The sequence below is a fragment of the Periplaneta americana genome, chromosome 10, assembly GCF_040183065.1.
Source record: "Periplaneta americana isolate PAMFEO1 chromosome 10, P.americana_PAMFEO1_priV1, whole genome shotgun sequence".
NCBI lineage: Eukaryota > Metazoa > Arthropoda > Insecta > Blattodea > Blattidae > Periplaneta > Periplaneta americana.
The window spans coordinates 67,804,467-67,819,665 of NC_091126.1; the positions used below are offsets into that span (position 1 = coordinate 67,804,467).

At 34.7% G+C, this 15,199-nt stretch overlaps 1 protein-coding gene across 2 annotated transcripts in view; it reads left to right on the plus strand.

Moving 5' to 3' along the window:
• Positions 1-15,199, plus strand: part of cher (filamin protein cher) — a 1,020,924-nt gene that overhangs the window by 213,252 nt on the left and 792,473 nt on the right. For both annotated transcript variants that reach the window (XM_069837665.1, XM_069837667.1), the window contains exons 4-6: positions 5,080-5,189; positions 5,818-5,915; positions 11,939-12,066. In XM_069837665.1, the coding sequence (XP_069693766.1) occupies positions 5,080-5,189; positions 5,818-5,915; positions 11,939-12,066 (336 nt within the window). The remainder of the gene's footprint in view (positions 1-5,079; positions 5,190-5,817; positions 5,916-11,938; positions 12,067-15,199) is intronic.

The following is a 15,199-nucleotide window of genomic DNA, read 5'->3' on the forward strand; positions in this document are numbered from 1 at the left end:
AGATTGATGAGCCTCATTAAGGAGTAGTTACCTACAAATTTTGCGAAACGAACATAAATAATACTATTAACACTAGAACGACCGACGGTACATTTCTGCCCATTCCAAAATTTAAACATGTCTCCCTCTTCTAATACTTTCGAGGGAAGTTTGGGGTTTCCTACTTTTAATATTTCTTGGTGTAGTACATTTTAAAAAAAAGTTGTCCCTCTCGAACGCATAATTTGTGAAAAAAAAAAAAATGTTAGAGATACCTATAACGACTGACGGGACATTTTTATCCCACATAGAAATTAAGCACTATACATTATTAGCGGTCGTCAGTTTTGTCTATTACTCATAGAAAGAACATGATTAGTGAGTCGTGTGTATAGAATATGACCACAGTGTAGTATATACAGTCACGAAGCTCAATACGTAGGGAATATGCATCCATAGATAGTTGCTAACCACTAGGATCGCTACTGTCGCCTCATCACAAACAATGCGAAATAGTACCGGCACAGTCTATTATTCCTAGTACCCTCGACAACTCAAGCTTCGTGACTACTGTATATACTAGACTGTGATATGACCGTAGCATAGCAAAGCGTGTTGTGTCGTGGAGCTGTGTTGAGAGACGGAGGGAGGGGTCGTTTTGGCACGTTGTGGGTGTTTTGTAACAATCGGTTTAGAGTAAAAACCGAGCGTTTACAATGAGCTTCAGCAGAAGACGTCGCTGCCTTATAACAAAGAAGCAAATTCACTGTCAGCACAAAGGTTCAGGCTCCTGACGCGACGGGACAAAGTGGGAAGTAGTTTCTACTAATGTTGTAACAACTTGAAGGTGCAGACAGCAGAATGTTTTTCGGGACAATACTGGTTCTTCTCCTTTTAAAAGCAAAATGGCGTGTTTTCACTGTATTTGTCTCAAGTGCTTAGAAGACCTCGATGCATTTCGTAATATTCTGTATGTGAGCAGTGCCACTGAATCAAAAGAAATAGAAGTGAATCTTCTCTGGTCATAAAAATGGGGTATCCCAAACTGCAATCGGTTCAAAGAAATCATGAGGTTTTTGAGAAAAAAGGACCTGCAAGGTCTGTAACCTTACTCACATTCTACCTGTGTGAAAAATAATGTAATTTACGCTAAGATGTGTCATTTGTATAATATTTTCAGTAGCCTATGTGTTTACTTATATGTAGTAAGTTTCAACATGTTATATAAACCTTTGACTTACTGTACTTGATTGAAGTAATCAAGAAGTCTTATTTCTTCAAGACGTATACCTAGATATACGCCAGTTACCTACACAAGATATTATGCACGAGATTTACATGAAAAGTTTACTTTTATGTCATTTTACATGAAAATATATTGAAAGGGTAACTTTCTGAGATGACTGTACTTGATGTTTAAAATTCTGAAAAATGTTATTTGATGATCATAGAGTCTCTTCCATGCAGAACAACCATTTCTTACATAAAGAATACCAGTTTCCAGCCCAAGACTCATCTGACTATGGACAGGACATTCTTGTCCCAGTGGTCGTATTGGAGAGTTCACAAAGTCTGGTTTTCCTAGTGTTAATTACAAATTTCCTTCACATAACTTCAAATGTTCTGTTTATTTTCTTCTTTTATCATGCTCTGTCTAAATATTCTAATGATTGTAATTATCTACCGTTATTATATTATTCTCGTGAAATGTTTATGACCAATTATGCTTATTTATGATTCCTCAAGATACAGTTATCTACATTGATGTCATTCCTATAAACAGTTAATCATATATTTTATCATTGTCAGAGATAGAATTGATAGTATAACTTGATACGAGCATTGTACCGTGTAACATGGACATCTAGGGCATAACTGAAGACCTCCCCTTGACTAATCAAGGATACAAGTTTATTCAACTGTAGAATACAATAATTTATTGTTATACATGTTTCAAAATTACCTTTTTCCACCGGAATTGCGTATTTCAATAATTTTATGTTACGTCCTTTTTCCTGGGAGGTCTTCAATTTTAGGAATATTCACAATGAATGTAATTTCATGCTTCCTTCCTTGTAAGTGATACAAAGAAGAAACTGTTAAACTGATACAAACACTTAATTGTATGAGCACGAATAAATTTATTGCATTATTCCGTGGATATATTTTCTCAGACATTTTGTTTCAAAGACATTTTTAAAGTTTTGGCACTAAATATTTTGAGACTAATTTGAACGTTAACATGTTTTCAAGTTATCTGTCAAGATGGAAATTATAAGATGACATTTTATTTAAGAAAGTGCCCATGTGATCAAGTATATTGCTCTTTCAGAAATTTGACAATTAAGGAGTTCTATGTAAAAGGGGCCATCCTCGGATAGGCCCTTTTAGGGAGAAAATGGTACCTCTTATTTGAGAGTAACTGAATTAAAGAAATACTACATATCTTTGCCATATTACTTCATTTACATAACATCGGTTGCAAGATTATCACCTCTATGTGTTTCACATATTTGAACCAAGTTGCTGTAAAGTGCAGTTGGAAATGTAATGCATTAACTGAATATTATACCGGAGTTACAAGTTAACAAATAAAATTCGTTACTGTGATGGCCTTATCTACAGTTTCCACCTGTGTCTTTTTAAGAAAATTAATAACAAAACCATGCATAGGCTCACGCAAAATAGTGGAATTATTTTTTTTATGGAAGAACTAGACCACTTGAGCGTGAATGTTGAAAGTTGTTGTGGGTGTAGTAAGATAAAATACAGTAAAGGTGTAATAACAATAAAATAACGATAACAATAATACTAAACAAATATTTAATACACTAACGTGGTAACCAACAGCATGTTGTCAATAAAAGGTAAACACAATAAGATTCATGTATATATTATCATTATATAAAGGTAAGAAAAGTAAATATATCCTTAATTACTTAATAATTACTTAATGCTTGGCAGCAGTAATTTAAATTTAGACATAGGGACCACATTTTTATGCTTAGACGAGTTCGTCACAAACTTTCGAAAGAGATGGTAGGTGTCATTAGGAAAAAAAATCGCTAATTAACCAATCCTCAGTGGTGGTCCAATATGATGATGCATGCCTCAGAATCATTGTTCTCTGTCTGACCATTAAACCTGTCTCGTTGGTATATGCGCTGACATGAGAGGAGCTAGGTAGTAATTTCTTATAAAGTTACAGTCTTCATTTCATAGTTGCTTTTATTTGTATTTGGTGGTATATTATATGTTTCTGCTAATTATAATTATTGCAGTAGTTATAACTATAAGTTGTAGGTTTTTGAAGCCGTTTTGAAAATGGCGCCAATCCAGCTTGTTTTTTTTAGTTCGTTATTTAACGACGCTGTATCAAGTACGAGGTTATTTAGCGTCGATGACATTGGTGATAGCGAGATGGTATTTGGCGAGATGAGGCCGGGGATTCGCCATATATTACCTGGCATTCACCTTATGGTTGGGGAAAACCTCGGAAAAAACCCAACCAGGTAATCAGCCCAAGCGGGGATCGAACCCGCGCCCGAGCGCAACTTCAGACCGGCAGGCAAGCACCTTAACCAACTGAGCCACGCCGGTGGCTCCCAGCTTGTTGCAATCATTATAACATTACTATTTTTACTGTCGAAATCATTCAAATGTGCACAGTTTTGTTTCGATGTCTTTACAAATCGCAGAGAGTCTCACTAGAAGTCCTCTGCAATGTTTACTGTTATTTCGTAGATTAGTCTTCTCAAAAGACTTGAACTTGCTTTTTATTTATTTACTTATTTATTTATTTATCTATTTATTTATTTATCTATTTATTTATTTACTTATTTATTTATTCTGGTAGAGTTAAGGCCATCAGGCCTTCTTTTTCACACCACCAGAAATCGATCCATCTTTCAAGATAGCTTCGACACTTTGAAAAGCATGCAGCTTTGTACCACCAAGTATGTGTTAATTAGCAAAACTTGTTAATTTTGACACCTTCAGTCACTTCTTAGGTCGTGTCTCAAAGCTACGTTTTCAGCTGAAGTGAACTAGATTGTTGACTAAATAGCCGGATGTGGCGTCAGAAGCTATGATTCAAAGCTGCATAGTGCATAGCAATCAAGTCCGTAGTAGCTAGTAAACTAAAATGCTTGCTTGATTGCTGACTTGCTCGCTAAATAAACATGGATATCTCATCAGAAATTGGGGTAATGAAATCTGAAAATGCTTTGGAAGTGAAATAATGTAAATATAATGTAGAATAACACGTAAACTTTGAAACTGACATTGTTAGTAGCTTCTGTACAATGTTTTAAACATTATTGTAATATATTAACTCCTTACCTTTTCCACATAACTCGTAATGAAACTGCATTAGGACACTACCATCATCATCATCATCATCATCATCATCATCATCATCATCATCGGTAGCACTACAGCCCAGGTCGAGCCTCTGTTTCTTTCAGGACTCTTCGCCATATGTCCTTATCTCTGGCTACAATCCACCAATTCTTCACTCCAAGCCTTTGAACATCTTTCCGCATGCAGTCCTTCCATCGAAGCTTAGGTTGTCCTGCTCTCCTTCTTCCCTCAACTTTGTACTCCAATACTCTTCTGGGTAACTCGTTCTCTTCCATCCTCCTTATATGCCCTGCCCATCCTTAGTCTTGAAATCCTGATCGATTGTATAATGTCAGGGGATTTGTAGAGTTCATGTAACTCATTGTTATACCATGAGCGTTATTGTTGTGTTTAATTAACAACACTGATACTGTAATGATTATGGATTGAGTCCTTATGCTTGTTCAGCTTTCACTTTTGTAACTATTTTGAATTAGGCAAATAATAGTAGCAGGATATATTATCATAGTGGAAGATCACTGCTTAAGACAACACAAAAAAGGGACATACTCTCTCCCCATTCTGCCTATATGAAAGGAAGATATATCTCCACTTTTTTCGCTGGGATTCAAACACATTATTACTACAGGGACAGTGGACAAACTGAATTTTAAAATGGTATGCATTCTTCAGTCTATAGTTTTGTAAGGCATTTGGTTCTGCTTTACATTCTATTCATTTACGTTTTACTGTGTTCAGGTTACTACACTGGATCCAAAGTAAAGTTCCTGACCTTCCTATTACTAACTTCACATCAGACTGGAATGATGGCAAAGCTGTTGGAGCATTGGTTGATGCTGTTGCACCAGGTAAGCAATGGTTGTTTCTTAATGTAATCACTCGTTCTATTAGATGTACAGTTTAGCAAAAAGCACTGCATGGTATTTTGATAGATTAGACACTTTCATCTTTATATATTGTATATGCCTTCTGCTTATTCAGTAGGAGCTTGAAAGTGGGTGGGTTGGAATGGGATTTAGTCAAACAAAAAGTTCGTCATGGAATGTTCTTGGGAGAGCACTATTTACGACATGCCCAAATTTGTTATTTTACGATTTACGTTACACTAATATTCAATTCAGTTAGTTACCATAATTTATATTTTTATTGTTTGAGAATATACGACTTATCTACATACAATGTGTGAGAGTTTTGTTTCTTTCTGTTCTTATTAGTTTTGCTTTTATATTGACTTGAAGTGAATTAAATTAAATTTTGAAGTTTTATTTGCAATTAGATGAATGCATACTTAATTTCTTATCGTTGGTGACATGTCATGTTAATCTGAGTTAAAACACTGTGCAGCTTCAGATTGGGTAGTCACATCGCTGAGTGACATTTACATCCCAATCGAAGATTGATTTCTATTGAATTTTCTGCTTGGGATTAAATCATATTGACATCATGAGGGTTAACATTATGTTTAATCTTTAATAGGGCTCTGCCCGGATTGGCAAGACTGGAATCCAAAAGACTCTGTCCAAAATGCATCAGAAGCCATGGGTCTGGCAGATGATTGGTTGAACGTTAGACAGGTGAGGAGTAAGACATGCTAAATTAGACAAACTCCTGCTGAAGAAGTTTGTAGTGAGTTGATAAGTCACTTTCTCTTGACTGTGCATTCTCTGTATCCTCACCCTCTTTAAGTATTTCACAGCCTCAGTAAGTAGACTACCCAGTGTTGTATCTGTAGTGCACTGACTTGATGTTTGGACTTATATCTTGTTGTATTGGTAATGGGATGTTAAATCAGTTACTGGATAAGTATTACTACTTAAAAGAGGTATTACGTAGAATTTTATATGGGCAGTGTTTTAGTGTTATAGTAAAACCTCTGTTATCCGTGGTAATGAAGGGGGTGAACTGAATGGCTAATCGAAAAATCAGATAATCCTTACCATAAAATATTTTCCTAAATTAAGTGAATAATACAGGTGTACATACAGTTTCGTAATTTTTCCTGTGGTGCGTTTAACATGCTAGATAATGGATCAGAAGTTCACTAATATAAGTTTGGTTGTAAACAACAGGTTTTTAAGGCCAAGGAAACTCCTTATGTTGACTGCCTTTGACAGTATAGTGAAGTTACCTTTATAATTATACACTTCATCCTTGTTCTTTTTTTTAAATCACTCACAGTTTTAATGACAACCTCGTATTCTGATGAGAGATGAGAGACAGTTTCTCCTTCACCAAATACTCAATTATTTGCACTTTCGTATTTCGATACTGATTTTCTTTTGACACTCTCGGAAGATATTTTGCAGAGAAGTTATATGGTAAAGTCTCTGGAACAGTAGGGCAAGGAATGAATTGTGCTATAAATTGTGTGGACGTTCCTGGGATCATTTCTTTGAAAGCAGGTAGTGGCTATTTTACAAGTTGGGGGAAAAACACCCACAAGTAAAAACTATTCCTATTGCCGGCAGTGGCAGCAGTACTGTGTAAGGGTAAAGGCTTGTAATAACACTGTCTCGAAAAAATACGTACTAATATAAGGTACAGTACTACATACTGTATATTTTCTGCAGGTAAAAATAAGAGAGCAACAGAAAGAGAGTCAGATAATCTGCCAATCGATTAATAGAGAGATGGATAATCGGGGTTCTACTGTACTTGAAGTAGACATTTTGTGAACACAATAATGCAGTATTGTATTCATTCCTTGTTGCTACAGTCAGAAGACTTCACATTTCTAATTCTCTTATAACAATATGTATTCCACTTCTTGTAGTGACTGTTAGCAGAGTTCACTATATATATATGCACACAACAGTAGAGATTGTCTGAATATCTTTATTCTTATATGCGACTTAATTGAGTGAAATATTTTTATCCTGTGCCAAACCTGGAAGCACGATATGGGATATAGAGTATCTACATTCTACAGTATGTTCGCTTCCCCCTGCGGCCGGACAGAAGCACGGAGCATTAGTTAGTGACGTGTATCAATCCTCAAGCTTATCCTACTCATTTATTGTTATCACTTGAGAGCTAACCTTGTTACAAAAGATGCTGAAAGTGGTGTCCATCTGCATTGATGCATTTTTGACATATTGTCAATGACATCTGACTGCTCACAGAAACCACCACGCGTAGCCTTGAGGAGTTTTTAAAGTGCTTCAGTAAAGCAAACTGATTGTTGGAACAGAACGCAATTAGGTCAGCTGACTGCAAAATGATGGACAGCTGTTGAGTGATTCTTAAGCATGGGTGGCAGCACGTTGGTAGGCTATATTATTGCTGCTCCACGTGCTTGCTGTTCATCACCTGGCCACAGGAGGAAGCGAACGGACTGTACATGTTGTCATTGGCATAAAAGTATTTTTTCTGCTTATTGTAGTGTTACTGTAAACTGAATGGTGCGTTTTTAACAAACATACCAGCTTAATTTTCTGATTTATAGTCAGGGACCTAAATTTACTAGTACATTTTCCACTATTCTAAAACACAGTCAATTATTAAGAATTTTGTATTCCAAGAATCTTTATTCGATTTTTATGTTCTTTGTCTGTGAAGAAAGGAAGAAATTTTGGAAATTAATATTTTAAGCAGGGAATGTTAGCCAATTCATATCTCAGCATTTAGATTAAGGATTGGATTACATTAAAGAATCAAATATAAGTTAACTGTCATTATTATTGAATCATGCTGTGTGGCAAGCAATGCATTGGGATTTCTTGTTTCAGTGTGGCAGAAAGAAAATGCGAGCATTTGCCTTACCAATTGTTGCACTGAATCAGTGACATAATTCTGCTAGTTCTTTACATTGTTAATCTCAATCAGTTATCTGAACTGTAATGAGAAATACGTATTTTTAATCACGGTTAGATACACAGAACTCCAACACATTTTAGTGACAGGCATATCTTCAAGTGTACATTTTGTAATATTGCACTGTTTCGGTACTTGTGTAGACTCGAAAATATTCTGAAACTTGCGTTAACAGAACCATACGACTTGTTCAGAAGATACTTTTCAATGAGGAAAAAATGTAAATGTTATGTTTTATTTAACGACACTCGCAACTGCTGAGGTTATATCAACGTGCCGGAATTTTACATGCCAGTAAATCTACTGACATGAGCCTGTCACATTTAAGCACACTTAAATGCCATTGACCTGGCCCGGGATCGAACCCGTAACATCGGACATAGAAGGCCAGCACTATACCAACTGAGCCAAACAGGTTCAATGAGGAAAATGCGTTACTGTTCTTTGTATCTAACCATTGTTAAAAATATTGTATTTCTCAATATATTTCAGAGAACTGACAAGGTGTCAGGAAACCCAATGCACTGCCTGCTGTATGGCAATCTCGTGGCTTGGTAAGAATGCCATTAGCTCAGGTTTGACTAATCTATATACAATGTATTAAATTATAAATTCATTTAATATTAAAATGGTTTAACCCCTGATCACATAATATATATCTGATTGGCCATTCCCATGTTATAAAATGGCAACACAAAAAAGAGAACGACCACTAGAATCTCCACTGTCGAAAATGAATTTTTGGACTGCTAGATGGATGTACAGCAGCAAGTTATTACCATGGATGAATAATAGGATGCGAAACTTAATGACTTTCCCGTTTCAATGTAGAAACTGATCTTGCTACTACGGTTTTTGTAAGGATAACTAATTACTCTATGCATCCGAAAGTGCACCAGATGGCGAAAAGTTTAATTATGTACATAAAACATCCCCCCATTCTGAAACCACCTAATTTAAAATTAAACATCTAAATTTTTATTCCTCACATCATCACACTTTTCACGCGCATTCGATGCAGTCCCACATGACATACTGTTGGTTAAACTACAATCAACGGGGGTTGACTTCAGAGTACTCCAGTGGATCAAGGAATTTTTATCTTGTCGCACTTAGAGAGTACGGGTACGGGAGGAATTATCGAGCCCAATAGAAATTACTTCTGGAGTCCCACGGGGGAGTGTCTTGGGGCCCCTTCTATTCCTGCCTTTTGTAAATGCTCTGCCAGTTAACATCTTGTCCAGGATGCACTTATTTGCGGATAATTGTATTGTATACAGAGAAATAAAAAGTTATGAAGATACTACTCTTCTTCAGAATGACCTCAATAGAATAAACGATTGGGCAGTGGCCAACAAAATGAAAATAAATTCTCTAAAGAGCAAAGCTGTCAGCTTTACAAGAAAAAGAAATAAAATAGTCGCATCGTATATGTTAGGGGGTGAAACAAATGTAATGCCTAGGAATAACTTTTAGCAGCAATCTCGGCTGGGGGAACATGTTACTGGCACAGTGGGAAAAGGATGGAGAGCATTACACTTTGTAATGAAGGTACTAAGAAAAGGCTCTGATAAATCCAAAGAGAGAATCCAGAAATGCATATAGAGTGTTAGTTGGGAGGCCGGAGGGAAAAAGATCTTTGGGGAGGCCGAGACGTAGGTGGGAAGATAATATTAAAATGGATTTGAGGGAGGTGGGATATGATGGTAGAGACTAGATTAATCTTGCTTAGGGCGGGCTTATGTGAGGGCGGCAATGAACCTCCGGGTTCCTTAAAAGCCAGTAAGTAAGTAAGTAAATCCAAAGAGATTGCATATAAGTCACTAGTTCGCCCAGTAATGGAATATGGTGCTGCATGTTGGGATCCTTAGAACATATTAAGACATTGGAAAGGATTAAAAAATGGGCCCTGAAGTCTTATCGTAATAATTCAACATTAAAATGGGGCACACTCATGGACAGGAGAACACGAATTCGATTATGCGCAATGTTCAAAACATATAGAGGTGAGCCTGCATGGAGAGAAATAAAAAATAGGTTGCAGCTGCCAAATTACTCTTCAAGGAATGACCACTCACATATATTGAGGGAAAGAAGACAGAGGACGGACACTGGAAAGTTTTCTTTTCTCAATCATACTAGCAGGGACTGGAATGCTTTACCTGCAGACTTACTAAAGGCTTTACCAATAACCAAAAATATATTTAAAAATAGACTTAAGGACTTTACTAACAGACGGTAGTTTATTATGCACACTGTTTAAAAGGTGTAATTGGTGTTTTGTTATTTGAAGTGTTGTATCAGTGAAGAATTGTGTTATGTCAGTGAAGTGTGTTATGTCAGTGAAGTGTGTTGTGTCAGCGAAGTGTGTTTGTTAGTGAAGTGTGTTTGTGTCATTGAAATTTTATAGTTTATAATGGTAGTGCAAAGTATTTGAACAATGAAATGTTTTTGAAGTGTTAGTGAAATATCAGGATAGTATCAGTGAAATGTGTCGTAATTTCAGTGCAGTGAGTGAGTTGAAAGCAAAATGAATGTAGTGCTCAAAGGAACTTGTGCATGTATGAACATATATACTCGTGGGTTTTAGTTCGAACTTAGGGTTGAGATACAAATTAGATTTACTTTAAATGTTATTTTAAGTGATGGTGCCTCATTTAATTTAGGATGCTCATTATAATAATAATAATAATAATAATAATAATAATAATAATAATAATAATTGTTATAGTTATTATTATTGTTATTATTATTGTTGTTATTATTGTTATTGTTATTGTTATTATTATTGTTATTATTATTATTATTATTATTATTATTATTATTATTATTATTATTATTATAAGTGTATATTATTAATTGTCATTATTGAGTGTAATTAGTTACCACTGCCACTGGGTATTTATCCATTTGCAGTGTGAATAAATACATCTTCCACTGAAAATTCGTATTGGAGTCAACAGAAAGATAAAAGATAGGTCTATTTTACACTACCTTCTAATACAACTAATTTAAATACAAACATAAAGGGCCAGAAAACAAAACAAAAGGTTACATTATTGAAAATGTATTCTTTTGGGTATTTAGTATACATTGCATTGTAAAAGTCTGCAAAAACTAGTTAGATAATTGAAATGATTATATTACTATCTACTGCTTTACAATGCATTCAACAACACATATTTACAAGATCCATGAACATCATTGTTTAACATACACTTATATCCAGGAGCAGAAAATTTATCTCGATTTCTTTCAACTTCTTTGCAAGTTTCTGGCTTCCATCTTGTCTTCTCAACTGATGGTCTGTAATGGATAAGTGGAGAACTCTGGGGGACCTACCTGTTACATAGTACTAATGTCCACAACCTATGACATAGGGTGCTACTCCTGTTACTTCGTCCACCAGATGTTAGATGGTGCTGAACGCAATTTCGCATTCTATTATATTCATCCATGTTATTACTCCATGCAATTCTATCAGGGTTATAACATGACTTATTTTGCAGTCGCTAGATGGCAGCATAGTGAAATTGATAAAAGTTGTCTTGAAAGTGTGTTAGGCTGATCAATCTGTTATATGTGATCAGGTGTTTAATTAAGAGTCATTGTATTTTATTATTATTATTATTATTATTATTATTATTATTATTATTATTATTATTATTATTATTATTATTATGTGAAGAAATGGATCATATTTCTGTCCTTGTATAATATATATTTTTTTTATATTTTGTGCATTTGTTACGGTTTGAAGATTAATCATGTTTTCATTTTTTAGTTAATCAAACCAGAAGAAATGGTGAATCCGAACATGGATGAAATGTCAATGATGACATACCTGTCTCAGTATCCTAGTGCCAAACTGAAGTCTGGAGCACCCTTGAGACCTCGCACAAATCCCAACAGGTAAATTCTGAATTACAATGAGTTATAGTATGAAACTGTTACTTATAATAATGCAAAATGTAATGGTATATGCATTATATAGCAGTCAGGATTTTAAAGAATTTAATAATATTATGATTATAATGTAATGTTACCTTAGTAATAGAAATTGGAGTTCGAATATCTGTTTATGCTCTATAATCAAGAATCACAAAGTCTGTGCATGAACGTTCTAATGTGACATGGTGTCCATAATACGTGGAGCCAAAATATTTTAATAACTGGATTAAGGCTATGATTCACATTAATATTCCCATGTAACATTATTTCTGTGATGTACGTGAAGTACGTCATTGAAGAAATGGATTTTCTGTACAATAACTACAGTTTTAAATGTCCCAACTTTTGAATTAGTAGCAATAAACACTGAGAATAAGGAACATGTAATACATCTTGCGCCTTCAATTCATAAGATTTTACTATTAAACTTTACTTGACACAGTCCTTTCTTGGGGATAGAACTGATTCTGAAATGGTAACTATTTGCTGCTAAAACAAATTATCATAGATTAATATGAATTTCACTTGGATATAAAATTGCCACATAAAATTTGAAATACCACATGAAACTATATTGCAGAATGTTACTATAGTTAATTAAACTTCAAACTTCTATTTGTACCTATAATTTTGTAAATTTTGTACATTGTTTCAGTAGTTTTATATCTCAGTTCCTTTATGAGAAATTCTCGTAATATTTAGGTTACATATAATAGATTTACAATAAGTAATAATGTACTATCATGTTGTGGTGACGAACATTGCGGAACAAGTCATACACTTAACAAATAGACTGAATTAGGGTTCTATTTATTCTCTCTTATCATTTCAACATCAGTATTGAGGGATACCCTTAGCTTTTGGAACGTAATTTGAATGTTCTTGGAACTGAAGTATAACTTGGTATTGTTTTCTCTTGCAATGCTGAACTGCAGCGTTCCTCCGCCTCGGTAAGTTAGTGCATGCCGTTGTGCTTCATGTAGGGGAAAAAAAAAACAGTAGTTTCAATAAATGTATGCAGTCAGCATTAGATGAGGAAGACTAACTACTTTACAACGAGAACATTTTGATATTTCAGCTCTCAAATGTGTCAAATAGCTACTAATTGCGTACAGTATATCATAGTTGTGCTAACCTTGAGAAACAGATTGTGACCATAACAGTTAATTAAAAGTATTATAGTGTCTGTGACACTCAAATTTTAAAGAAACATTGTTTTGTTAATGACGAGCTCTAATACTACCTATTTTAAATTTGAAATATATTGCAGTACAAAGAGGCACTAACATGAATTTGTTGATAGCTTGTTCAGGGTTTATAATTATTTAAGAATACTTTTCATAATATTTGGTTCGATTTCATTCTAAGCATTTAGTTATTGCGTAATTTTTTTTTTCTGAGGGAAGCATTTCAAATATAATTACCTACTATTAAAGCTTAAACAATGAACATTTTTCCTGGATATTTTCATAAATAGAGATAGATATACAGAGACAGATGTATCTACGCAGGCACAGATGAATATAAAAGGCAGTGTTAGGCACAGATGCATATACAGAAACAGAGATTGATATACAAGGTGTTTCAGAATAACTATTTCTGATTTTCAGATGTGATAGAGGGCATGTAAGTAAACAGTGTTTCTTAATAAAGTAGTGATAGTGTCCGGAAATACATAAATATCGAGGTAATACGGTAAAAATCAAAATTCTTCATTGACCTTATTATCATCCATGGCTATCTTCAAATTAATTGTGTTTCAGACATAAATAAAAATATAATGAAATATAATCAATTAAATGGTATCTTGAGAAGGAACTTTGGAAAACAAATGCGAAAAGAGGTCCAAATCCGATTTCACAATATAATATCAAAACCAGCTCTGTTATATGGCAGTGAATGTTGGACACTGCGGAAAAAGGAAATAAATAGAATCAACACATCACAAATGAGATTTCTATGATCACTGACAGGAGTTACCTTGCGCGACCACATTAGGAGCGAAGACATAAGAAATCAGTGGGAAGTTGAGGAGATGATCACAGACGTCCAACATTATCATCGTAAATGGAGAAACCACCTTAGGATGCCTGAAAATCATTTGCCGAAGAGACTATTGTATTATCATCCTCGAGGACGAAGAGATTTAGGCAGATCTCACCGACGTTGGATGGACCAATTCCATTTGTAGTTCACAGATGGAAAACAACCCAAAACTGTGTATTGGCAGAAGAAGAAAAAGAAGAAGGTATTCCCGTTAGGTACCGTGGAAAACAAATGATGGTGGTATGTTTTCGATGTGTCTCACAAAATACCTGCAATCAGATCTGTATAAATTTCCAATCATTAAAAAATGTATTGGTTTATAATAATGTTGAATTAGCATATATGCGTATGGCATATTGAGAAGCTTATGGCAATGCTAATGAGGTGCAGCGAATTTCGTGCGGCAACATTCTCAGCATCATATTCCCTGTCATACAAGATTTTCAAGGTTAGATCAACGTCTTCAGTTACTTTCCTTGTTGAGTTTCTTTGATATTCTTTTTTGATTCATATCATTATATTTCGATATGGAAACATTTCCGAACATTAATTTATTACAAAAATGTTTCATTATATGCCCTCAATCACATCTGAAAATTAAGAATAGTTATTCTGAAAGACTCTGTATAATGGCAGGCGGTAGAAATGGATATGTAGTGGCAAGTAGGCAGAAATGAATATAGTAGACAAACAGAGATGGTTATTTGAAAACAGATTATTATAGAGAGATATATAGATTGCTATTCAGAAGTACCGACAGATAGACAAGGACAAGGATTTCATTTATTAATGAAAATATAATTTCTTAATTTAAATTTATTATTAGTAAAATATGTTAGCATCTGCGGTTATACAATGAATATGAGTACATGGAGTGATGCATAGATGTAGTAGGTGGACAGATTATGAGTTTACTATGCTATGGGTGGGGCTGCATGGGGCTGTGCAGCCTGTACTCACCGCAGTTGGCAACACGAGTTCACACTTTACCAAACTACAACTTCAATACTGGAATCACTGGCTAATAACATTACAAAAAAAAAATAAT